This window comes from Notothenia rossii, assembly GCF_949606895.1.
Source record: "Notothenia rossii genome assembly, chromosome: 2".
Lineage (NCBI taxonomy): Eukaryota > Metazoa > Chordata > Actinopteri > Perciformes > Nototheniidae > Notothenia > Notothenia rossii.
The window spans coordinates 9,183,828-9,211,356 of record NC_136904.1 but is presented as its reverse complement, the minus strand read 5'-3'; the positions used below and the strand labels follow the sequence as shown (position 1 = coordinate 9,211,356).

Here is a 27,529-nt window from a genome sequence, read left to right as displayed (position 1 = left end):
TTAGTCAGCAGCAAAACTAAAACTAAACAGACAAGAGGGAACACATGGTGTGTGTACAAGGAATTCTTTATTATCATAGTGTGAATACTTCAGACTTCTTTATAGATAGCTGTCACTCAGGTTCAACAGGACATTGGTATTGTACACAGTATTTCTGTAAACATAGTCCAGGAAAGCCAGGGTGTATTTAACCACATTCAGTGACAAAGTAGCCCGGGGTTACGCTGAAGAATATTTATTCTAAATAGTTCATCTTTAGCTATACATCAAACACCATGTTATGACTGTGGACAGATACGCTTAAAATACTTTACATTCACGTTTTGTTATAAACAATTTGATAAATATAAGATTATACATAACAAAAGAATATATTTTTTATATCTTCTTATATATACCACATATATTTGATTTTTTTTCTTTGTGGCTTTATTCCTTTCAGTAAGGGTCTCTTATGATTCATGGCTCAAATTCAACTTCATTCCAATAAATAAAAAAACATTCTGAAAGGAACATAATGGCACTTTTTTGGTGGTGAAAAAGTGTAATATCAGAAAATACTTTTCAAATGAATATATAAGAGATGTTATCATGCACTTGATCTAATACTGTATACAGTGCATTCAAAGAGGAATTGTTATTCCTTCGTGTACTGTTCACTAAAAGCATACTGTATGATCGGCAACAAAATCCCAACAAACACATACACACACACACACACACACACACACACACACACACACAGACACACACACAGTATCTTTCTCTCACTCTTTCTCGCTGTGTTTCTTCGGAGCAAAAGCCACAAATACTCTTCAGAAGTGCGGAACATTTGAAACATTTAAAAAAGTAAAAGTCACACAACAATAATAAAAAAAGACAATTTGTAACAGTTACGCCATTTGTTTTGCTGATTTTCTTCCCCTTCAGTTAGCAGCCAGGCTACCCAGTTCAGCCTTAGTCACTTCTTTGAGATTAAGGCCTGGTTATGTGTGTTTAGCCTTTCAAAGCATACGAGGTGTGTTAAGCCTGCCTCATGGTTGTTTAAAGCTAAGGAGTGATGCATGCGTTGTTCCCTTTTCTGTAACAGAATGTGACTCAAAAGCATTACATCAGGCCTGACTGACATTAAAAAATCTACGCTAAGGAGCTTCAACTTCATGCACTGTTGACCTCCAGCTCTTCAGTAGATATCAAAGGACTGGGTCAAATCAATAGCGCCATTCAAAAACTACACAACTTGACTTTTTTCCTGTATGGACTGAAAGAAACATGGAGTGTCTTGCTTGATAAGGCACTGACACAGATAAGCCACTCTGCCAGGATAACGGCAAGAACAGAGACTCTCTTCAAACTAAAAGTAATCACAAATAATGAAAAAAAACACATTTGGGTTACCTGTATTATAATTCGCAGGATATTGTGATGGTTTTGGTTTTAATTGTACTTTCTCTTCCTTCCAGGAGATGATACTCACATCACATATATGTCCAGTTATGATTATGTTATGAAGTTATGATGATGAAGAATATTAAAACCATGGGCCTATAACAGTACATTGTTTACAACAATTTCCTTGGGTGGTGTAGGGAGAAGAGGCAGGCTGCTGAGAGAGGATGGAGCCTGGTGCTTTTCTTGTCTGTCCGACCACTGGGGGCACACAGGAACTCCAAACACCAAATGTGAGGATGGATGAGGGAATTCTGGGTATTTGTCATCAGATGGCCAACCAATGCTTGAGCTGCGAATCAGAAGATATGTTTGGGGTCAGTTTTGCAACTCGTGTAAAATACATTATATTTATTATATTCAAATTATTCTATCGTTTACTTCTTTTTTTCCCCTAATTACTGAGGCCTCTTGTGTTTTCAAGTTTTAAAGTTTTCAAGGCTTTTATTGTCATGTGTGCATAGCTACGGTGTAGATATGACAATGCAAATCTTAGGTGACAGGCCCCTCCAACAGTGCAACACAATAACAGATAAATAGTACAAGTATAATGCTTATAATGTCAATTAGTATAATACATATCCCCATTAGTTTTTTTAAAGGCACTTTTTAAAAGGCCTACACCCTAGGTGTCATCTCTGTTAATTGTGATGCATTCTAAGTCAACACATAAAGCACTTCACAAACAACTCCATGTGTCCATATCCAAATTAATTGCAGCCATTTAGCCAGTTCAAATTAACACCCTTAATGAAAAGCACAAACATTTGCCCTTACTGTGAACTGCCGTATATTTCCCTCAGCGACCAAATGGTGTTCATGCTCTGGAGTGATGCAATAAGCTATTCTCTGCAACAGGAAAAGAAAATACGACACATTATTTCCCAACATTTTCATAAATACATACAGACAAGACACTCTTCAATTATTATACATTCTTGTGTCTTGTATTTATTTCTTATTTGATCCTTAAATCTTGCTTTCTAAGTGACTTTACACTTTGGCATGTTCTTAAAGGAGACACGTACTAGATGAGATACAAGAGGTCATGAAATTGAATGTAACATCTGGCTATAATAAGACTCATTATGGGCTTTAGCTCTGAAAAAAATTTGAAAGCTGTGAGGGATTATGGGATCCGTGTTAAGAACTTCAGAGATGTTTATTCTGGTTAATATGAGAAGCAGACAGACACCACTTGATAGGTGTCAACAGGTGTTTTCGGCAAGAATGTATATCCTGAGAACCTGAGACGAATCTTAAATCCTGAGTTCCAACGGGAAATGCCAACGGGATGTGAGGATTGTAAAAGTAGAGTGAAGCAGACACTGTTTGTCTCCTGAAGGATGAAAATATCTCTTGGGTGCTTTGATGATTGCGATCATTAACTCTCAATGCTTTGAAGCGATCACTTCATCTGAAACTGTTCTCACGGTGTCATCGAGTCGAGAGAGGAAAGTTATTTCCTTAATCAGAAGGTTTTGTCCAGGTTTTATTGGACAGAAGAACATACAGTGCGTCCTTTAGATGCAAGCCTATTTATTGCCAGTACACTGTGTTTTATTCTACTTTATTTATACCGTACACGATGTTCCGATAAGGGTCATTGTGTGCCTCCAGGGGCGCCGTAAGGGGCTGAAAAGTTAGGACGATTCTAAGGGCCCGTGACTGACAGGGACCCGAACTATTTTAGGACGTTAAGAAAAAAATGTTTAACCCTCCTATTATCTTCGTTTCCCCCCCCCCCCTTACTTTGGTGTTCACGGTCAAATTTGACCGGTCCTGTTTTAACTGCTATTACATCATCACCAAATTTCATTGAACACCCTTTCAAACTGTAAATATTGTATCAGACTACTGGTATACATGAAAAACTGCAGTAAATATACAAAGAATAGACACTGAACATGTATTCATTTGCGTGTGCCAGGTGTGATCCATGTGGGGGGATGGGCACATAAGAGCGGGAAATCTTTCAAATTGTTTTGTGTGTGTGTGTGTGTGTGTGTGTGTGTGTGTGTGTGTGTGTGTGTGTGTGTGTGTGTGTGTGTGTGTGTGTGTGTGTGTGTGTGTGTGTGTGTGTGTGTGTGTGTGTGTGTGTGTGTGTGTTTTATCTGAACCAGATGGTTACTAATTCCTTTTCTTTATGGCGGTCATCTTTGACCGGGAACACCATGGGTGTTACAAAGTTGACTAAATCATCCAAAATTCAATGAAAGTGGTGATCAGCAATTGTATATGTTCAAATGTCTACTGTGAATGATATCATAGAGCCTTAGTGCAATCGAATGTAAAACAAAAAAGTTATGATCAATGAAAGTAGTAAATCGGTCAGATTTGACCCGAAAACAACAGGAGAGTTAATGTGAAATCTTTTCATGGGGCCCAAAATCCCTGGCAGCGCCCCTGTGTGCCTCCACTGGCAGTCATCTCAGTATTTTTGTTTAACCCTGTGTGACGAACATGTTTGGATACTCACCTGTTTGAATGTTCCAGATACGCTGAGGAATTTATAAATGGCATAACAGGGGACAAACATCATGGAGGACATGGCCACACCCCAGCCAACTACGTTAGACCAGTAAGGGAAGACGTAGTCGTCATACTTCAGGCCTGACGAGGTCACTGCACTGGCTATTACAACAAACTGTGAAGAGAGAAGAGAGAAGGGGGGAAAGGAAAAGATACATAGGAGAAGGTTACATCTAATCTTCTATTATTGTCCTAATGTGCAATGTCTCTTCATTAAAGGGACAGCGTGTGAGGCTTCAAGTGGCTTGTTTTGAGGTACAAATCATTGTCACTTTATAGCCTACAGCAGATTGAGGTCGACACACCCTTTTTTAAGTACTCACGGTGAGTATGGTGGATATTAATATCAATTTGAATGCCTTAATGTGCCATGAGACAACCCTTTAATCTTGGAAACTGAAGTTGTTATCTTTATCTGCTTCAAAGCCACCATACTCCTATGACAAAAACACATATATGACCTTGCTTGTCTGTATATGCCTCTATCAGTCAATCAGTTTGTGTTATGGTGTCAATCTGATTGAATTGGATTCACGAATAATCGTATTATAGCACAAAAAAACGGACCAATCAAGGCAGCGGTAGACCAGCAACTACTGTAATTTAAGAAGTAAAACGTTTTTTCCAATGGAGTATGGTGGCTTTAGTGAGCACATAGGTAGTCTCATTGCAATGTAAAGTGGTGAAAGTATTATCACTGTATTACAATACAGTGTACACATAGATTTTTATTTGATAGACCCTTCTTTCAGGTGGCTACAATATGTTTTTGTGGACGGGTAGTACCTCATACAACCTCTCTTCAAGCAATCCAAACTATGCCTTTAATTGGATTGCAGCAAATCCATTGATGCTGCGAGATGAAGTGGAACATAATTTGTTGTGTGTCTCTTAGGTTAAAGTACAATGGTTTACGGTAAAAATGTTCTCTTAACAGCGAGGACACATGTAATTGTCGTGCTCCATTAAGTTGGCAATTTCAAAAAGGTAAATGTTCTCATTTCGAGTACAAAGCATGTTCAATGGGGCAGTACTAAATATATCTGTAAATAATGGATTTTTTTTGTTACTATTGTCCTTTTTTTCTCACACAATGAGGAATGACCAATTCTCCGGAATTGCATCCTTTGTTACTACACACTTCCACAGTCGTGCAGAGGAGGGTGTAGACAGCCATCTGTATTGAAGGAAGCACATGACTGTCCACCCCCCGCTCCCGTGGACACGTGCTTCCTCTAATGCACGTTGAGTTTATTTCACCTGCAAGTGAAGGACTCGCCAGGAGTAGCACTGAGGTTCAAATTGTCCATTGTTGCACCCTGTGGTCAAGCTTCCCCCCCCCAACCTATTACATCATGCTATTGATTCTTATAAGGGTTTACATTTTGATTCCTTTGGTAAATTAGGGCATCACAAACTACCGTATGTATGGGATGCAGCAATGCTGTTGTGTCTTATATGTCATTCATTATTCATCTGAATTTGTGTTTGGTCTAGGATCAACCAGTATGAAACAGCCAAATGAAAAAACTCTACTGTTTGTATTCGCTCACCAGCAGAAAAGCTGGGCTGACAAACTTCCAGCACAGCCTCCAGTAAAGACCTGGCTTGAAGCCCATCATCCGCTCAATATCTTCACTGAAGCGGTCCACACCTGGAGTGAACATGAAAGGTTACAGAGCAAAGGTTAATGTGGTGAGCAAAGTAAAAACATTCAATCAATGTAGGAGCAGCAGGCTCTTAGTGCAAAGTATGCAATCTCACTGGACAGAATGAGGCAACACAACACACAATGTCTATACAGTACTAATGTTATCCTGGTTCGAGCATTTCTGGTTTATTTTTCTGCCCTGGTTTCACAATTTTATATAATTTTTCCATATTTACTTTGTGTATTTTACCTTGCTATATCTAAGTGTCTACAGATGGCAACGAGATGGACTGATAGGTTAGATACTGTTTGCCGGCTGATACAGATACAATCTCATGACTTGTGCTTTGTTTTATGCCATAGGGAATTTATTTCATTATTGTGTCTTATGTTAATTAGTTATATACAAATGTAATTATAAAGTTGACATTCTCTAAGATTGATTGAAGACTTGTTTAATCTTCTGGAAAAGGTACACTAAGTAAATTGTGGAATTTAAAACTCTGAGACATAATTTTCTGATAACATTTCAGCTTTTTTAGGGTTCACAATTGTTGCTTTGCAGAACCTAAAAACAGATATCTACTAACTTGACCTGCTGCCTCTTTTTTCATGTAAAGTCATTTTTTCCATGTACATTTTCCTGTCAACTTACAAGTTTCACTTTGTCTGTTAGATTATGGCAAGACACTGAGCCAATGGGTTAGTGGATAAGACGTTTCAGCTTTTTCTTGCTTATTCTATTGTCATTTTGTAATGGAATAAAAATACATAATTTAAATGGAGAAATCGTGGGGTAACAAAGTACCGTAGAGTTTCGTACCGTAAAACCATGACACTCCAATGGCCTCGATCAGAACAGCAAACAGTATAGAGGTCCCCGCTGCATACTTATCTAACAGGGTCAGCACGTAGATCCCACCCTGCAGAGGAAGAAAGAGGAAGTTAAGTGTGTGTGTGTGTGTGTGTGTGGGTGTGTGTGTGTGTGTGTGTGTGTGTGTGTGTGTGTGTGTGTGTGTGTGTGTGTGTGTGTGTGTGTGTGTGTGTGTGTGTGTGTGTGTGTGTGTGTGTGTGTGGGGGGGGGTGTGTGTGTGTGTGTGTGTGTGTGTGTGTGTGCATCTTCCTCTTTGAAGAGAAGTACACCCTTGTGTGCACTCATAATAATCAATGGCCTCTCAGACTTAAAACTGTATAAGCTTGTTTTTCCGTTGGAGGCGACTTAACGTGCACTTTGAAGAGTCGACATGTGAGCGAAGAAAAGCCTCACCTTGATGGATTTCATGTGCATCAGAGCTTATGTACAATAAATCCTTGATGTGTATCCAGGGTGGAACAATGGATATCTTGTGCCGTGGAACTATTGGAAAGGCATCATTCACTACAAATAATTGTCTTCATTTGTAAAGACAAGAAACCATGTGAATCAGTAACAAAAAAGCTTTCTGTCTCGATGTCTGTTTTTCTGGTATTGATAAGCGTTTCTTCTTAGGTCTGATGCCATTTGAATGAATAGGGACGACAGACGAAATTAAAATCTCCTCCAGGATACAGCTTCAATTGAATTGTAATTAGTCATCTTGTCTCATGCAATAGCATTTAGGATCTTTCCATTGAAAGAGTTCTGTGATATTTCACTGAACCTTTCCTGTGACGACATCAAATCATCGGACATGAAAACGTTCTCACGGGAAACAGAGACTTGACGTTTAAAGCTCTCAATTACCACCCTTCAGACTCCACAGTCCAATATTACTTAGGTATACCACCCAACTGAAGTTGTTTAAAACAAATATTTTTTACAGTGTATGCAAGTCATAGTGCAGCATTCGAAGTAATCTTTTTTTAAATCCCTTTCCGTTGGGATTAGCCTTGGATTGTGAACACAGACAAAAATATTTTTTGTTGTCGTTGTTTGTTTTTGTTCTGTGGTTTTTGCTGTGTTTTGTGTTCAGTGTAGGTCTTACTACTGTATCATCTTATGACTGTTGAAAATAAAAATATGGAACATAAAAACGTATTTGTGCATGGTTGGAAGGATTGCCAATCCTGCATTGGAAAGAAAAAGTAAGCTGCAGGGATTTGGTTTAATGCGGGGTTATGACAAGTACTTCCTAAGTATTGAGTGTGAATGTCTCTTTGAAATGTGATACGTACATTGGTGATGCAGAGGAGAGCAACCAGGAACGTTCCAAAGGCCGTGGCGAAGGTGAAGACCTTTCTGTTCCTCTTGAGGAATTTAAAGTCGTCCGACAGGCCTGTGATCACCGCCTCCATGCCGCCCATCTGGTGGACACAAAAAGAGAGGGACATAAAAAACTGAATATATTGCACCATTGAAAGTGTTGTAAAATGGAAACCTTTCCTTGACTTTGACTTGAGGATTTCAGTCAATTGTGCCTTCTTGATATTAAACATAATAAAAACATTACTGATCATTTTGTAAGAACTGCACAAGTCTGCTTTAGTATGCTGTTATACTACTCTAATGTTTTATGTTATATATCCATGGGAAATGTTTATTCTTTACAGTGGTATGTTGCAATATCCAAACAAACTTACATTTAATTGGGCAATTCTGTAATTACAATATCCTATACTTTGGACAAAATTGAATTCAATAAAACGTCATAACCAAGCAGGGCTGGAAATGTGTCTTTATTCCTATACTTTAGCAAAATGATGACGTAAAGGGACAGACCTGTTACAATAAAAAATCTGTTCACAGTACATTTCAGTTTGTAATACTGACCTGCTCCTTATCTGATCTAGTGATTAATGATCGAGACGATAAGTTAATTGCTTAGAGACATTCACCGACAGATAACAGGAGATTAAAGCCTCCCTTTGATTCAGCGCCTGAGCCATAGGACAGATGTTTTGTTAAATGACTTTCAGCTTTTGAAATGTCAAAGAAGTACATCTTTCTCAGACCGTTTATTGGGAATCCCAGTTGGAAGTGAGAGGCAATTTGAGGCCAAATGTGATTTCAGCGAGGCACAAGCTTTCTGACATCGAATTCAAACTGACACATATACGGTTTATAGACACAGCACTTTACAACCACATCATATATTTACTTAGTTATATTCACCATTTACCAGTGTCCCTGTTATTGTATTTGTGCTTTTAGACCTGAAGCTACCTCCTAAGTTTTGAATTTGCATAATAATTTCTACTTCTGAACCTAAGAATATGATTGAGTTTGAAAGAACATCCATAACATTCATCTGTTTGCAACTTACAAATTATTTATCTAATATATCATATTCCAATTACTTGTATATAGACTCTCTCGCACTATTTCTATTCTATTTGATTTGTATTTACTATTCACTATTATCTGTTTGTTGTGTTGCACTGTTGGAGGAGCCTGTGACCTAAGATTTTCATTGACATATCTACACTGTAGTGATGTTCAAAGGACAATAAAAGCCTTGAATCTTGAATCCATAAAGACAGAAAGGTAGCAGTGCGGACTCACCGAGCTGTCAATGCCCAGAGTCAGAAGCATTATGAAGAACACAATAGCCCAAAACGTCGAGCCAGGCAGAGTAGAGATCGCCTCGGGGTAGATGATAAACACCAGTCCTGCCCCTGTACACACACAGAGAAACATGCACACACAACAGTTATGATTTCTGCTGAAAAGTGTGAAACTTAAGTTCCATGACCAAATTATTTAATCATTTAATCATAGCAAGTGCGAAAAAGAAATACAAGATATACTTTCAGAATTACATCATAATACAGTATTGAACCAGGCAGTGATGGAACTGGAAATTGTACAAACACCAATAACAACATCTATTTTTCATAAAATCACATGTATTTGTATGTGCAATACAAACAGTTTATTTATATATATAGATATAGATAAAGATGTATAGATTTTTGAAGTGATCACAGGTGGTCACTCAAGAGGCATGTGATAACGCATTTCATAAAACGGATAAGTCAAATCAAGCAATCTGATTGGTTCTTAGCCGTGATATATTCAGCGTATCACGGTTAGAATTGTAATTACTTTTCACAAGTCAGTATCCCTCCGCCTCTGAGAAAAAGCTACAACCGTTACAGCGGTTACATTACTTCCGTTACAAAACTAACTAACTAACTAACTAACTAACTAACTAACAAAGCTTAAGATAAACATTTAAGGTTAACTTCGACCGCAAGCAAGCAGGAACACAGCAGAAATACACCAACCACTGCCTCCGCAGTATCACCATTCAAAAGCTTTCTGATGCGGGTCTTGAAAGCAGAGAAATTATGACCATTAGTACTGCTACTACTACTGGAAGCCGAATCTCGTGGACCGGAGAAAGTGGCGCAATATTCTCGCCACGCCAAGCAACAGCCTCGTAACAGCCTCGTAAGCAAGTAACCTCGTAAGCCATGCTACTGATGCTGGACAGTTTTTCAGTGGGTGCACAATAAACGGCAACATACAAATTAATGTAAATAAATAGCCAAATAATCGATCAACGCTGTCTGTCTAATATGTTCGCTAGCTGTTAGTGTTGTTGCATAGCAACCATCTCGCACTATGGTTTGTGCAGAAGGCAACGGAGGGACTATTTTATTTTGAACATCATTATTTACTAATAAAAACTATTTACATTTGAGTGTGTATTATTCTTTCATATTGCCACACTTAGTAACCGTTTTATAAAAGCAATAGCTCACTTCAGGCCGTGATATATGGTCATTATTTCACAGCCGATATGACCATATACCACGGCCTGTCGTGAGCTATTCCTTAATTAATTCCAGAAACAACCTGAAATACTAAAAGCTGACCACTTTTGACTGGTTCACAATAAAAACATTAAATATTATTGCCATATAATGCCTTACCCTCTGTTGCCACATCTTCTATGTTCACTCCATGTTTATAAGCCATGTATCCGAGCACAGAGAAGATGGCAAACCCTGATAAGAAACTTGTGACGCAGTTCACAGTGCTGGTCAGGAGAGCGTCCCTGGAGAAAGAAAACAACACAAGATCAGAAATATGTTCAAAAGTTTCTTCACATGTTCATCTCCCTTCCCTTAACCCGAAAACTGTCCAACCTACATCATCCACGTTATCACAATGCTGTGTTTTTACTTTGGCTAGAGTTAACTTTAGATATTTTTTAAGACGGACTAAGTGTCATTTTATAAAGAGACATAAAGCCAGTTTTATTCCTCTGACTCACAATGTAAAGTCTTAAAGGGGCCATGTGTCACTTGATATCTTTCAAGTTGTACATGGCTTGATCATCTGCCAAACACTGAGTCTCTCAGGGGGGATATTCAGGTTAATGAGAAGCTTTTGTTCTCCGCTGCTTTGAGTGAGCTGCTCTGTGTTTACAAACCTGAGCTTATCGGACAAACACGGTCAACTTGACCATGGCTATCTCCTAAGCTGAGAAAGCAGAATTCTTTCAATAAAGCTTATTCTCCCTGGTGACTTTCCATCTAAAGAATGCCTTCCTTTTTCTTCCTGTGCAGGCTCTGATGGAACCATTTAAAGTGTATTAATTGGTATTCAACACAGGTGCAGCCTCACATCACTGTGCCTCACTTAAGAGCATGCATATGACACTAATACATGATTTCAGACGTGAAATATGCACACAACCCTGATGAGACAAATAAGTGATGAGGTAAATTAGTAAAAGAGAAAGGAATATGTGTCATTAGCACTGTTATTTGAATACATATATCATAATTAGCTTAACATACTATTACAAGATTTAGATGTCAAGTACATTCCAGAAAGTTGGACTTTTTCAAATCATTGTTTATTAGAACATCTTTAGTTATTATAGCCTAACTGAATTCAGAATATATCATGGAGATAAACCAGATTAGTCATTTCAACAAGGGATCATTTGAAAGGGAGCATTTAATGTAAAAAAGAAACAAAGATTTGTCAGAAGACTGCGTCGTTGTCTTGTACTTTTCTGGTTGCTTTTGAGGTTTTCCTTTGAATCCCTGAGTTTTATTTCTCACACAGGTGATTGTTATGGAGAACAGACTGCTACACTCACTGCACCATACAATACCTAATGCAGAGTTCCTCCATCTGTTTGGGCATTCAAACAAAAGTCTATGTTTAGTGGAAGTCTTTCTAAAAGCACCGGCTCTTCCGGGCTTTTCCCATTCACCTATAGTTCAGATTTGCTTGTTTGCTGCATAATGCAAATCCCACCTGCCAGCAGTCCACCACATCTCGAAATAGGATATGAAAGGGAAGGAAGGCAGAAGGCCCCATTGGAAGAAGAAGGTGCAGGAAATGAGAGCGGACAGAAGAGGAAGGGGTCCATAATGTTTATAACTTACAGTAGAGCACTTATTTAGCTTATAGGAGCCCCTGTGATTTACATTCCACCTGCGGGAAAATAGTGAAATGTAATTGATAAGAACCGTTTTACTTTAAGATAGCTGTAATTTAGCGGCAGGATCACGCTTTGATTTACGTGAAGCTTCACTGAGATATTTTGTGTCTTCTAGTGAGGTATATTTACAACCATTCAAGATTAAACTTCTGTTTTTCCAACAGCGTCTGCCTCCAACCTCCCCCATGTGGAAAAAGATAAGCTCACTATCTCGTGCCTGCTTTTACTGAAGAAGAGCGGCAGTATGACAAACCCAGTCAACATTCAGCCTTTGGCTATTATCAAGAAACCTTTCCTGGCCTGCACTTTATCTGTCCTGTTAACACCTGGCCATTCGGGTCAGATGTACAGATTAGCATCATCTCTGCTGCTCTGTGATCCAGTTACATGCAAGGAAACAGCTTGAAGCGAGCAGGATGTTATGTTACTGTGGGCTTGTTTTGGACTATCAAAAGTTATAAATAACATATGCAGGCTCTTACCTGTAACAGTTGTTGTCAAATTTGTTATAACTGGCAAAAGCAATGAGCACCCCGAAGCCTGCTCCCAGTGAGTAGAATATCTGGGTGGCAGCATCAATCCACACCTATGGCACAGAGAACAAATCATTTCAACTCCTACAGTGTAATAAATCCACAACGACTCTGACGTAAGTATTACTCCCAGAGAAGAACATCAATGGAAAGATCTGAAGTCCCATTCAGAAAGAAATATCCAATAAGAATAACATAAAACTGATGGTCTCTTCACTATTGAAACCTGGAACAACAGACTGAAAGCAATAATCATTTTAACCATAGAGACCTAGGCCTGTCGCGATAATCGATAAATTGACTTATCGTACGATAAATAAAAATGGACTCGATAACTTGTCAGAGCTCGATAAATTGCCGTTTACATAAAGATGTGACCAGCATTTTAGCCTGGAGTGCTGTGGCTGCCAGGCGCGCTGTGAGGGGCGCGGCTGACACACAGCCAGGTCAGGACAATCCGCGTGCACGTGCAGCAGCGTAGCAGCCAAATTAATAATATGGCGACAAGCGGGAGACAACGTGTGACTTACTCGCGGGGAATTTAAAGTGAAATGGAATTGGTTACAAAACCTAACTACACATCTCGATTCTCCGGTGTGGCAGTATTTTGGATTCAAACCAAATCAACGAGGCAAACCTACGGACTTGAATGAGCCAGGCGCTGTGTCGCATTGGTTTAAAAAAGGTAGCGACAAAAGTAGGCAATACCACGCATTTTAAACCACCTAAAACACAACCACCCCATTCCGTTTTTCCAGCTGGGAGCAAACACGGCAGCTGGAGATGGAGAGGCCCCGCCCGACAATGCAAACATGTTGGTGTTCCTTGCTCGAAAACTTAGAAAAACCGATTTGGATATGGCCTGTTGAGGCATCTGGGTCTTTGACAGTGGACTGTACACTTGACTGTTGTTTTAAGGAGGTTTTTTTGGCTTGTGAGATAATGTGTGCTCATATTTATTTATTTATTTATATATATATATATATATATATATGAGAGAGAGAGCTCTGTTTTCCAGCCTGACTATTTAATTTATTGTTTTGGTTGTGTGATTTAATTAATTTATTATAATTTAATTAATTTGTTTTATTTATTATATATAATTTATATATTTTAATATTATTTCACATTTCATTTGCAATGTTGAATGTTCAATAAAAAGTTATGTTTGAAAGGATGTACTTGAATTATTATTATATCTTATCATTATGTCTTAAAACGGTGCCGACAATATTATCGTTTATCGCAATAATTTCCAGAAAAATGTATCGTCCAACAAAATTAATTATCGTGACAGGCCTATGGAGACCCATTCATAGTCTCTCCAAAAAAGCAGTCTCTGACCTCCAGATTGTTGAGCCGCTTCAAGTCTATGCTGAGGTAGGCCTTGATGCCGTCCTTGGCTCCAGGTAGAGTTATGCCTCGGATCAGCAAGACAACAAGGACAATGTAGGGCATGGTAGCTGTGATGTACACCACCTGAATACACACACAAACACATAAAAGCGTGAAAACACAAAATATTAATGTTTTTGTTCACCAAACAGACACATAATTACTGACAGTGCTCCTTAAAAAGGTTCAAAATCCCTCTCCTACTGTCTTTCTGAGTTAAAGTGCTAGGCTAACACAGCAGAGAAAAAAACAGTACATACGTCATGTAAAACTATACGATAACAAACATTGTGTTTGCAACTGAAATCACAGCGTTAACAACCTTTTATGGCATGGGTGAAAGTAACTGCAGTTTACACAGGGCCGCCCCTCCCTACAGCCAGAACATGCAGACTGCGAGGGGGCCTCACCTCGCGGAGGGGGCCTCGTCTTGCTGAGGGAGCCTCAACTGCACGGTTTGGCGCAACCCCCCACCCCCCCCCCCCCCCCGTTAACACTTGGGCCTCATCTTCTAACTTTGTGTGGCGCCTCAAGTTGGCCAGGGACTGCCCTGAGTATACATAACACATTAAATGTAAAGGGGAGGATAGTCTCCAGGTGTCAGAATGTTTATTGCTGCCTCTTGACCTTTTGTGTCAGTAACAACCTTTCACAGTAAGCTGCTTTACAAGATTTCTGTGTAATGTCTGTGTTACGCAATCACAGCTGCAAATTGTAGGTGTCATAAAATGCCAGGGTTATATATAGTTAAATAAACAAAGGTAAAAAATGGAGAAAGCAACATTTGGTGGTCCAGGCCTGTACCTTCCCTGAGGATTTGACACCTTTCCACAGGCTGAAGTAGAGGATGAAGAGCACCACCACCAGACACAGAGTCAGCTCCCAGCGGGGCAGGCCTAGGTCCTGGATACCCCTACTCTCGTGGAGATGCAGCACACCCCGTCTGCAGAAAGACAAATACACAAACAAAACTGAAAAATGTATCCTGTATCATTATCTCCAGGGGATATATTTTAATTCTTATTCACTGTTTTCAATTCGGACGATTTGATGTGAAGTCTTTATTCTATGGTGTGTTTTCAACGGTGTAACGGCATCAGGACCCAGACACTTAAAAAAAAACAGACACCATACAATCCCTTCATGCAGAAATGGGCAATTATGGCTTTTGGCAATAATTCAGGAATGTGCAAACCCAGGTGCATACAAGATAATACATGACCAGTGAAAAGAGAAACAGAAAAACCAATTCAAATATTGAAAGAGAAGTACGGCTTATTATTGGAGGGAGCATTACATTGACAAGAACAGGAGCACCAAAGATATACAGTACAAGGTCACGAGGTTTACGGGGAAACAGTGGAGCTGCAGAAACCCTTCTGAACAGTATAAGGAGAAATGGATTTGAGAAGGCAGGGGTACGAGGGAGAACACGGAGCTATCATGAGTGGAGTCTATTCAGGTGTATAGGCCTGGATCGTGGAAATTGAAAGCTTGCCAAATATGTACACTGTGCTGCAGTGCTTTCACTAAAATAGCCCTCATCCGCACAGAGAGAGAAAAAACAGGACAAAGCTACAACCCTGAAGAAGCAGATGGAAACACTCCACTTTGTTTTTCTAGTGCTTCTCCAAACAAAAGTACTGGAAAGTGTGAATGCAAGGTCAAAGTTGCTGCAGGCGAAAGATGTAGAAATCCAACAATCAGCCAGCCTCCTGAAAACCATTCAGGTCCTATCTGCATACGGAGACGATTGTTACCAGGTCCAGAGAACAACTCTATTGCTGAGAACACAGAGTATGTTTGTGGAAGTTTGCAGAAGAAACTCCATTGCAATAAACTTTGTTAGGCTCGGGGACGGCAAGAGTCATTTCAGGATTCATGTATTCAACTTTGGCCCTTCAATATCACCCATTTATCACAGAGGCTTTCCCTCAATGTGGGATATGACTAATCTGTTTCAGGCCATCCATTCTAGCACACTGAACAGGACTCAGGATGATGTACTTTACCCTGCGCGCACAGAGCCTTGTCGACAACTATGGCAGAGATTTATCCACAAGTTTCTCTGGCAATTTCCTCAAACACGATATAAAATATGAACTGGAATATAAAATATGAACAGCAATTTCCTTTTGTTGGCCAAAAGGATATTGCTAAAATGCTTATTATAGAGGATCATTTAATGGTGGCCTAATGAAGTGTGCACTGCAACGCTGTTAACCCTTAAATTACATGTCAAAATAAATTGATTAAGTCCTAATAAAGGAGCAGCATGAGACAAGAAAGACCCAATGGATCCGCCATAATCTCATCAAGAGCCATAACTTTTTTAAATAATGGTTAATGACTTTGCTGAGCCTATGAGGACCACAGATGGAAATTAGCTATTAGCTATAATCTGGCATATTGCATCTCTTCTCTTTGCTGAGATTCATGTTTTTGTATGCATGGTCCGAAGAACGTCTGTTGGTTGATCTGTATAGCCTATAGGCTTCTGCTTGTAATGGATCAGAGTTTATGTTCAAATGAATGGCTTACTGTCGTCCAATACATTTGACAAACAAGAATGTCATCCAAGTGGTTGTGTGATCAGGGGGTTTCATCTGTAATGCTGTTTTGCCAGAATGTCAAGTTATACGAGAGTTACACGGTGAAGGGTTTTCTTCATGGCTATTTGTTCTGTCTGCATTTACATCTTGATGAGCATAACTTAGCATTTATCTTGATTCATGTCCTTTGCTTTTTGTTAGAATCTCTTGAGTGCCATCAAATATTAAGGACGTTTCATTAGCAGATCATGCTGTGAGGCTTACGGTCTTGTTAGATTGAAGCATTGATGGATTCCAGTCCATTGTTCTGCTCAAAGGCTTGTCGCTGTTTGTGATGGCTTCTTCTTGATGACATAATGATCAGTTGTCTGCTTTTAGCGGGAAAGACCTTTAGCAGCAAGGCCTGTGACAGTCATGTTTTGCTGTTATATGGTACGTTATTTTTGATTGGCTACATCTAACAGTTTTTTGACATGTTTTTGTCAAACAGGCCCACCCAGTGACAGCCCACGCAGTAGGTGTCTGACTTTACATACAGTAAGTATATCCATCTTTGTGAAAGCTTGGTCAAACTGGATGATACATCTGTTTACTGGCTTTTAATGTATTTACTTTGTGTCTCTTTAACTCTCTCTGAACCTGACATGTAATACTTTTGAAAGCTTTGGCATTGTTTGGCTTTTATCAGCCATTATCCTTGGGCTAAACACTTAGTATCAGATCAAGATTTAAATGTGTTGTTGATCCCTAACTAAACAAAGATAATATTATTTCATAAATGTCTTAATATTGTTTCCAGCTGCGAGCTTAGTCTTTGAATGTCTGATATCCTGACAGTAAAAAGACTTAAGTTAATACACAAGAATGTTTCAAATCAAAAGTTGTGGTCTATGCTTATTTGTTTCATCAGTAACATATAATTAGTATCAATCCGTTGTTGTGCATACATTAAGTATCTGGAGTCACAATGTGTAAAATATTTTTTTTAAAACAAGTAGGTGGCTAGCCTTACTGTGTCAAAAGTGAAAGACAAAAGCTGACAAACATCGTCTGTCCCTACACCCACACGCCAACATCTTAACTGGGTTGTTTGCGTCTGACAATTTCAATCAATCTAACATTCACGCCCACCATGCAGAGTGACTGGCCTGAAGATGAGAAAGTTGGTGTACAAGCTTTACACAATAATGTATACTACTTTGGATGTGTACAACTAAGTGCAACACAAAACATTCCTTCAAGAAAAGTCCAAAAAGCCATCATGCCAGCTCACATAGGGCCTTTGCGTGTGGATTCTCTGAGCAACAACAACTTTCCCTTCAAGTATGGCCAGATAACATGCCTTACAAACTATTTTGGCCAGCCTCATTGTCTAATTGATTTTCAGGTTTGGTACCATATAATTGGTAATTATTTGTTGTTTTTAGCAACATTTAGATTCCATTTCCAATTGGTGATATGGTTCAAAATCGTTGGATCTACTGTTGTTCACAAATACTGGGTAAGATCTGTTCCAATGCATTAAAATTCTTCGGGAAATTGCTCTGCAAAGCAGTGTATTCACAAGGCCTCAGCAGACAGAAACATCTGTCGGTGAAGATAAGACTCCTTATGGGCAATCAAGTGAGCAACAACAAAGAGCAATGACTGTCTGAGGGGCGAGGACTGTGGTTCCATCTTTGCTGTAGATCACCTGCGTCTACTGACAGAGGACAGGGACATCTAGCTGCAGGACACCAGCATACACACAGTGTCCCGTACCACAAGGAACGACGTGTACTTTAGGTGGATATCAAAATCCTGCTGTAAAATATATTGTACAAAAACACCTTTGTTCCTTTTACATTTGTCCTAAAACTTTCCTCAAAAGAGATTCAATTAAGTTGTGATGTTATGGGTTGATAAACAGGGGAACTGGATTTGGATCTCGCTTACGTAACGGCTCGAGACAAACCACGCGATTAGGAACACGCAAACCGAAGTCCGTACTGAAGGGACCAAAGATCTGTGAAACTCGTCTTCTACATGTTTCTTATCTTTGGCTGATAATGAATCCAAAGCTATAAGGTCTTTGGGGACGCAGATAGTGGCGGGAAGACTTCAGTTTATTTGGAGAGAGGAATTTAGAGTCATGTCTCTGTCCTGGAGGCTTCGTGTTGGTGATGTGTCGTAATGCCTGAAGGCCTCCTTGTACATCTGATAGCATTGATAGTGCTCTGCCAGTAAACGCTCACTATAACATCAATCCAGGTCCCTTTGGCCCAGTTACTCTAAACACATTTACTCTTATCGTCACTCAGCGAGCTGGTTATGCTGCTATCCTTACACTCAATGTCGCTCTCTGTATACTTCAGGCTGGCGTGTAGCCTGGTCATAATGTGGGTTAAGGACAGAGAAATAGGGCATATAAAAAGTGCATCAATAAAAAGGTCTACATCAAAACACAACGGAGGGGGTTTGTCTAAATTAAGCACGATTTAAGTGGTTAATTACAAAAGTCCTGTACTTGTTATTTTGAATGTAATTCTTCCAACAAATAGGTTCGATTTCATGTGAGATTAACGTGAAGAGGATTGTTTCTTAAGTGTCCGTGTAATTAGATCTTTGTTTTTAAATGAGGGCAATTTATCAAGTGTAGTTATCCTTGAAATGAAATCAGATGTGGTTGCCTCAGGCTAAATCTAAAGAGAAATGATATGGGAAGCTGATAATAAAATGAGCTGGTCTTGTCGTTGCTGTTAAAATAGTAAGATATTGATACTGACAAACATTTTGGCTTCGAGCGGTTACATGGAGACTAACACATTGTTTGTTGGATACTTTACTTTGCAATGGGTGCAAAATCATCCATGAACGCCAAACTCAAGCAGATTAGATCGAATTATGAATCTCTACTTTGTGTAAAAAATACGTCGAGATTTGTCGACCGACCAAAGAAACCAGGTTATGATTTAAAAAGAACTAGAGACCAATTTGTGATGGGATCACACAAGACGCAACGACCAATTAGGCCAAAGGTGTAAAAATGGCATTTCCTACTGGCCTACTTCCAGCGTCCTTGATAAAACCAAACCAATTTTTGATATCGTCATTCAATTAGATCTCAACGAAACACCCGTAATGTTTTGTGCATCTTGCAAGCTTTTGGAGCAGACAGACATAACACTGGGCAAAGTGGTGTGTAGGGGTAGTTCCACTTCAGCAGGTGTCACTAGCATCACATGTTGCCATGTTGACACACAAAGTATAGCCACTTGGCACATGTGAAGGTGGGCTGGAAGATGGACTGTCATAGATGGCAAGAGGTTATCATCATTTAAATACGGGATGACAAACAACTCGACTGGAAGTCAATCATTATGAGGCTCTTGTTGGTACACATCACACATGTTAGAAAAGAAAGCTTGTCTGAGAACTTCACATATTTTAATAATTCCCTCGTCGTGCCAATCTCAGCTCGGAGTGGACTGATTGTCAGTTATAGAAAGTTGCGCAAAAGTTGGAGGGGAGGTTGTTTTAAAGGCAATTTGAGCATTATTAGCACTTCTAACCTAATCAACTCAAAGCCCATCCCTACAGCTTAGTGATGTATTGTTTCTGCACGTGTAGTACAGAGAACTGTTGCTGTGGTGGGGGATTAACTTTTGGATGTTTTTTTGTTCTCTTGAGACAGAACACATTATTAAATTAATCACAGAGAAATGCTAAGAACTCTTGTTTCCAGGTCAGATGTTTTGGGCTGAAGCCATGTTTTCTTGGCTGTCTTCACAGTATACCCTTTCGATCCTCATCATTCAAACAAGACCTGTCACATGATTTACCATCTGTTCCTCTCAGCTTCAATGGTTTGGACTGTACTTGCTTTTAATGCTACATATAGCAGCCTAGTTTAAACCTGAACTTGTGTTAGGTAAATGTAGAGAATATGTGTAGGGTTACTGAGTGAACGCCTGTAATTATGGGGCCGAGGTAGTGAACAAGCCTTTAGTTTGAATGATATGGTTTTTGGGTTTAACTGAATTCTCAAATTAGGGATATATACTGTATATTCTAAACATGCAAAGGAAAAGAAGCAGGCCACCTTGTAAGAAAGTATTTTTTTTGTATGTGTTACGATGTGTATGCATTGTTAGATTCGTCATTTCCATCAAACAAAAAAACAAACATTTAGGCCGCTTTAATCAATATTACTATATTGACAAAGGATCCAAATGTATGTAAAAAGTGTCAATATGTCAGTGTTGTGCTAAAGGAAATATCCACTAACAAAGGTTTAATGAAAAACTAAACTAGATGAGATACACTTGATTAGCACCCTCAGCATGGTTGTATGTGAAAATTCATTTTAAAAGTCCAACAGTAATACTGGTTACTGTTTTGAGCACGTTGGCTAGTGGTGTAGAGTCTGTAAAGTTGATTTATTTTGCTTCTTTCTTTTTTTTCTGGAAAACTACGCTCATGATAGCTGACGACAGTAGGCTCAAGAGGACAGAGAAGAGTTTAGGAGGTGAAGCAAGAGACTGTTGACTAAGTTGGCCTCCCTCTCTCACGCTGAGTCTTGGCATTGCTCCTGTGCTCATATCTCGCCGTAAGCAGGAGGATTTGTTGTCCCCTGCTGAGCCGAGCCCCATGCAGGATCTGTCTTGAAGGACCCTATTGTTAACAGTCTGTCTCTGCAGATCTACTGAAGTTTTCCTTTGAGTTAGGTGTAACCATCTAGCTTGAGCATACTGTTTATACTTCTGATTTGAAAGACAACCAGTGATAGTGATTAAATAAACACACTATGGTAGTGGAACTTTCACAAGCTCAATGATTTGCCGGGATGCATGCTCAATGTATTCTGTGCGTCACGCTTAGCATGTGTCCGCTCTACTGTCCAAGTCCCTTCACACACTTCCTCTGGGCCGCACAGCCAATCTTCACAGAAGCTAAGGGAAGAGCTGGCTGGCTTTGAAGTGTAAACAGATGGAGCTTTTTCATGCACTTCAAGGAGTTTATGTAAACACATTTATAGTGAAAGCATTTATGTCATTCAGTGATTGCCCCCCCTCTTTGTGTGGATTCTGGTGCATTTGTTGCATGGGGATATCATGAGATTTAGCGTGCCGCTGTTTGTTGTCAGCAAAACTGTATCAGATATAAGTGTCAAGATGAAAGAAAAGTCAACAAATGAACTAAGCAACATAGATGGCTTTTTGGATACAGTAGCTGTATATACATGCAGATGTTATCTTATTGCAATCGTAAATGTAGCCTTAACAAATAATTAAATAGTAGCATCAATCCATGTAACAGTGATTAAGATCACAGCCGACTTTTACCATAGCTTGTTTTATGCTATTAATTTGTTTTTTGGGAATTTCATTGGTATGACGCTTTAACGGGTGATATGAACAGGATATTTTGGACTGCTGATTCGTGATAAAGTCCTTAAAGGTAAACTATTATGCAAAATTCACTTTTCATGTCTCTTCTACATCAACATGTGTCCTCTCTGTGGAAAGAGATTCTGAACGTTTCAGGAAAAAAGATTCTCTCACTTTTTGTCCTGATCCATTTATATAAAAACTTGTCTGACTTTATGATATCATAACGATTTATGATGTCATAACGATTTTTTGGCTTGTGTAACCTTTGGCCAATAACCAACCAAGGTAACCTTTTTCCTACGGTTGTATTAAATGTTAATCATGCAATGGGCCGTACAGTCAAATGAATGACTCTGAGATCACTCACTCATAAAACTCTGCTGCCGGGGTCATCTTGTACTTGGAGTAGGACCCGTTGCCAAGGAGGGACCCGTTGACAGCTTTGGGGTCGGTGCAGTTCAGGCTGTTCCAGATGTTTCCACATAACAGCCACGGCAGATCCCTGGTCATGGAGGAGTACAGGTAGTAGAGGGACCAGGCGATGATGACATTGTAGTAGAAGCCAACATACAGGGCTATGATGATCACAGTGTAGCCCACACCTGAGGAACACAGAGGTATTAGTGAGGAGGAACAAAAACATTTCTTACAGTCACAAAGTGCAAGTTCACTTAAAGGTCAGCTATTATGCAAAATCCACTTTTTCGTGAATCTTTTCAATTTTTTTCTAAAAGTTTCAGGAAACATTATTATTTTTGTCCTGAACCATTTATATGAAAACCTGTCGGAAAATTAGCTGATCAGATTTTGGCCACTTTATGATGTCATAACGATTTTTTTGGCAAACACTTCAGAGACATGTTTTGTATATTATATATTGATAAAAAACAGTATAATAAGGGACCTTTAATGCAAACTGAAGTGGACCACGGGTGCAACATTTAGATGAATTTAGATTTTATAGTCAGTATTCTGAGAATAAAGTAATATTTTATTCTAAACTATTTCTGAGTTCTTGAATGCCTTTGGAATTTTTGCGTTTTTTTTGCTGTTATAAAGAATACAACGTTGCCTACAGTTAATTGTTGTCGGTATACTGAAAAAACTGAAGCATTGACTTTAATGAAATGTTTTATGTCAACACATTTCACATCACTGTATTAGGTTAGTTGAAAGCAATAATATTAAGTTGAATCTATTTAAACTTAAGAATATTGCTTTCAACTAACCTAATACAGTGATGTGAAATCAGTTGACATAATACATTTCATTAAAGTCAATGCTTCAGTTTTTTCAGTGTATATTGTTGCCATTTTTGCCTTTAATCTGACGCCTTGTGCTCCTTACGACATACAACTGAAGAAAAGGTCGTCTACCGATCAGAGGGTCAGCGGTTCAATCCCAAGCTCCCGCAGTCCACATGTCCTTGGGCAAGATAGTTAACCCCAAATCAAGTCTCTTAGGATAAAAGTACCGGCTAAAAAACATGTTATATAATGTTTTCAGTCCGATTCATCACCATGAGGTAGGTACACATATCTTTCCCTCAGCAGAGCAGTGAAGGGAACATTCACATCGTAATTCATCAAACTTACTATTCACACATTTTCACTGAGAGCTGCTATTCACCATTTGGCACAAGTACATTATGGGATGAGTGGTTGTTTTTGTCTCCACTGGAATGTTATATCTTTACGTGAAGACAGAGAAGCCGTTAATCTTAGTGCTGAAGCCAATAAAACATTGAGAGGTGGGTCAATAGTGCAGACTCACCCGGGTACTTATCTGACAGCGTTTTCAACGTGACACTTAAAATAATAACAATCTGTGTTTAAACCACCACACTTCTAAGAAGAAGTCAGGCTGGTGTGCAGCTGTAAAACGCAGCAAGGTTTGCTTTACTCCTTACTCAAGTCGACATTTGAAAACAATAGACAGGGGTATAAGGTTGAAAGGGATCATGAACATACAGAGAGGTGAAACGGAGAAAGAGGTGAAGATACAGAGAGATTAGTCACAACTGACACTTCTGAACCTTTGAGGGTTAAAGGACAAGAACAAAGGGATGAAATTAAAGGGCAAGACACTGAAGAGAAGCAAAGAAAAGGAGGATGACTGCTTTATGCAGCACTGTTTAAGAGGTTAGACAGGCAGGTTCACATGTGTGTTACAGCTCACCTTTAAAGGCAGGGCAAATCTTCCAAACCGTAGCTGCCCCTTCCCTGTTGTACTGGCCCAAGGCAAGCTCCATGTAGAACAATGGCATCCCCGCAATGACCAGGAAAAGAATGTACGGGATCAAAAAGGCACCTGGAAAGAGAAATAATTACATTTCATGCTTACATGTCGTATGTATTTGTATTTAATCGCTCACATGTCTTTTGTTTTGCTTACAGTAAAACACTGATATAGGATAGGTGTATAATGAGGATATAAATGCTATAATAAAGTGGTGGTTTGGGGACTTGACATTGTTGGAAAAAACAACATTTCATGCGAGCAGGAAGGCTTACAGCTATTTTCATGCTGTGCTTCAGTTGACTGTCCACCAACAAGGAAATTACCCCCTGTAATTTAATTGTTCTGGACACTGTCCATCACAAATGACACTTTATCTACACTAATGAATACATTTAGCTGAGGGCCAGTATGATTGACAGGCCAGAGGTGGAGCTAACCCTGTGGGCACAACATGTTGATTTTGGCCATGTGAGAGGACACATATGAGCCCTCTGTTGATGGTGAAACAATACAAGACAATCTTTTATTGATTCAACTATACACCCTCTTCCTCTCACTGTGGTGTAGCTGCAGTGTTTAGTCATTTAGAAAACAGTGAAAGTTGGCAATCCTCCACACTTATTTTTTAATTGTAGGTAAGAGCAGGAAAAGAAACCTTACAGTGTATTATAAACAGTTTTAGCAAATATGCTGATGATGCTAAATCATTTCATGAATCATCTGACAGTGTGAAACAATACAAAAGAGAGTTTGTTGTATCTACACGAGAGATAGACCATATGGCGATGTACCGTATATCATCAATACAATCTAATAGTGTCTATTATATACTTTTAGTTTCTTTAATGTCCTACAGATACATTACCAGGTCTTTATTTGTAAAGAAATGTTTCCCTTCAAACTTTAATTCATTCACATGGAGTATACAATAGGCTTTACTGTTAAGTTCCTTTATGAAGACTATTTATTTATCGAATACATAGAAAAACATTATCATTATCTGTTGATATCGTTTGAGAATAATCTACATTGTGATAGATGATTTTGACCATTTCGCCAAACACATGATTTTGTGAAGGTCATATCTTCTTTATCATATCTACATCAACACTGTCTTCTTATCTAATAAATATTTCCAAGAACTGAAAGTGGCATAACATTAAAGCAACTTTAATGCATCCATCCATTCAACTGCTTGTTTACAGTGTGGGCTGGAGCCGATCCCAGTTTACAAGTTACCATTTGAAAATAACAACATAGTTCATTTATTAATATTATGACCGTTTTCGTCATATTTTTTAACACTTGAAAGAAACACAGAAACAGAAACACTTCAAAACCGCCTGTTACTTTTTCCCGCCTCACTACTGCGCACCTTAGTTTTTAAGAGTGGTTATTTCTTAACCAAAAATCCAGGCACTTGTATTTGTAAGCTGTATTATTTATATGTGTGGATACATTGGGAGTTGTAAAAAAAATTATAAAATGAATCTGGCAAGACATCATCACTTTCAACTCTCTGACTGTTTCTATGTGCACGCCTTGATGAAATGAGGAATTTCCTTCTTCATGTAAGCTATAGTAAATTCACTTCCACATCAATACACTTGGGACTATTAGAAAGTTAATCAAACAAGATTAAAGGAACTAGAGTTGGAACAACAACTACTAAAATACCTTAACTCTGAATCTAAGTCTAAAGAAAATAACAAGTAATTACAGTGTCAAAACATTTGCATTTTTGAAAGATTTCAAAGTAAAAACTAGAGGTGCTTTGCCATCTGATCCCTAAATAAGAGAACACCAATGAAGAAAAACTCCTATCATTTCTCTGGAGGGGCTGATAATAACTTGTGTTACTTCAATGACTTCTTACATGAATCAAAGTTGTATGACCTCTTCGAAATGTTGAAGCATCTCTGCACTCACTGTCCTAACAGATAACAAAAACATGGTGTACTCACCTCCTCCATTCTTGTAGCACAAATACGGAAATCTCCAAACATTGGCCAGGTCCACCGCGAAGCCAATAACCGACAGGAGAAAGTCCATTTTCTTGCCCCAAGTTTCTCGTTCCTCCTCGGTGGCTCCGGGGGGACCTGCGAGGTGGCCAGGGGAGGGGATGATGGAGGAACTGGTGTACTGGACGCCATTCTGGTCCTTCACCAGTATCAGTTCTACCTCCCTTTTCTCCACATTGCACTGCTTCAGCGGGGCCACCGATGAGAGCTTGTGTTCTGGCACAACCTGGATATTCATCTTCTCCCCGGTGCTCTCGCAGCACCCTGCGGGTACTTGCAGAGCTCAGGGTCTGAGTCGATGCGCTTAAGGTCGGAAATCCCGCTGACAGCAGCTGGATAAGCGATAATTCGCCACCCAAACTTGAGTTGATACCCCCGCATACATTTGCTGGAGAAGAGGGAAGAGAAACAGAGTTTGGAGAGGTTTGATGTGTGTGCGTAAAGTTTAAGTACAGAGAGAAATACAGGTGAGGCAAGGAGTTAGGTTACATTATTCGTCAAAAAGTAAGACTGTGGTATGAATACATGAAAAGCTTTTGTGGTCTGATGCACAGCTATAGCAGGTGAAATATACTTCAGAGCTGTTGCCTCTCTAAGCGCGCAGAGCATAAAGCGCGCTAAACCGTCAATCAAACAACAACCTACAAAAAAGCATCATAATGAGAAATACAAATCGTTATTTGAATATATCACCGTTGCTAAAGAAAGGCCTGAAGATGAAAGGATGTCCTCCGTACTTGGTGAATCTAGGGACACTTCTCCATGACCCGATGCTGCTGTTGTCCAGATGCATCTGAAGGAAGACTGCCCATTCTGAAGGAACTATAAGACTCGCCTTCTCCAGCAGGGACGACATAAAAAACCGAGCTTTTAAATCGGTTTCCTATCTCTCTTCCACGTGATATTTTTTAATTGAACCCTTTCTCTCCAGTTTCATGCGGATCTGGTTGGATAGTTTTTTTTTTTGTCAGAACTCAAGTTCCCATAAACTTGTGCATCCACTTCAGACTTGCCAGGGCAACAATCATCCGGGACAATAGTGGTATTACCATTAATCCGCGTAAACATAATATGATATTTAATAAATAAATTATTCTTGTTAAAAACACTTTATAAATGATGGCGTCTATTTTAAGAAGAATTTGCCATGTCAAGAGCAGAATAAAAAGACAGATCCTGTCTTTGCTTTTCAGACTGGCACTTGTAGATATATAATTTACCAAGAGACATGAGCATTTTACCTTTAGAATTATCTTAGTGTTTGCATTTCAGGTCCAACCAAACTTTTTGTAATGTTTTAATTTTGACTTTATCTGTTTCTTCTCTGTACTAAACATATTGAATTACGGTTTTCTAAGAAGCCATGAAAGCACTGTGTTCCATGTGTAATTCAATTC

At 39.1% G+C, this 27,529-nt stretch overlaps 1 protein-coding gene across 1 annotated transcript; it reads right to left on the bottom strand.

The window, feature by feature from the left end:
• Window positions 1–48: 48 nt before the first annotated feature.
• On the bottom strand, window positions 49–26,962 carry slc6a2 (solute carrier family 6 member 2). The gene is made up of 15 exons (XM_079662887.1): window positions 26,826–26,962; window positions 26,076–26,520; window positions 24,049–24,180; window positions 22,238–22,472; window positions 14,751–14,889; window positions 13,896–14,030; window positions 12,501–12,604; window positions 10,490–10,614; window positions 9,114–9,226; window positions 7,787–7,915; window positions 6,456–6,555; window positions 5,535–5,635; window positions 3,929–4,096; window positions 2,227–2,298; window positions 49–1,741 (listed from the first exon to the last, which is right to left on the bottom strand). Exons 2-15 carry the CDS (start codon window positions 26,368–26,370, stop codon window positions 1,718–1,720), a joined length of 1,872 nt encoding a protein of 623 aa, XP_079519013.1. The 5' UTR covers window positions 26,371–26,520; window positions 26,826–26,962; the 3' UTR covers window positions 49–1,717.
• Window positions 26,963–27,529: the final 567 nt, after the last annotated feature.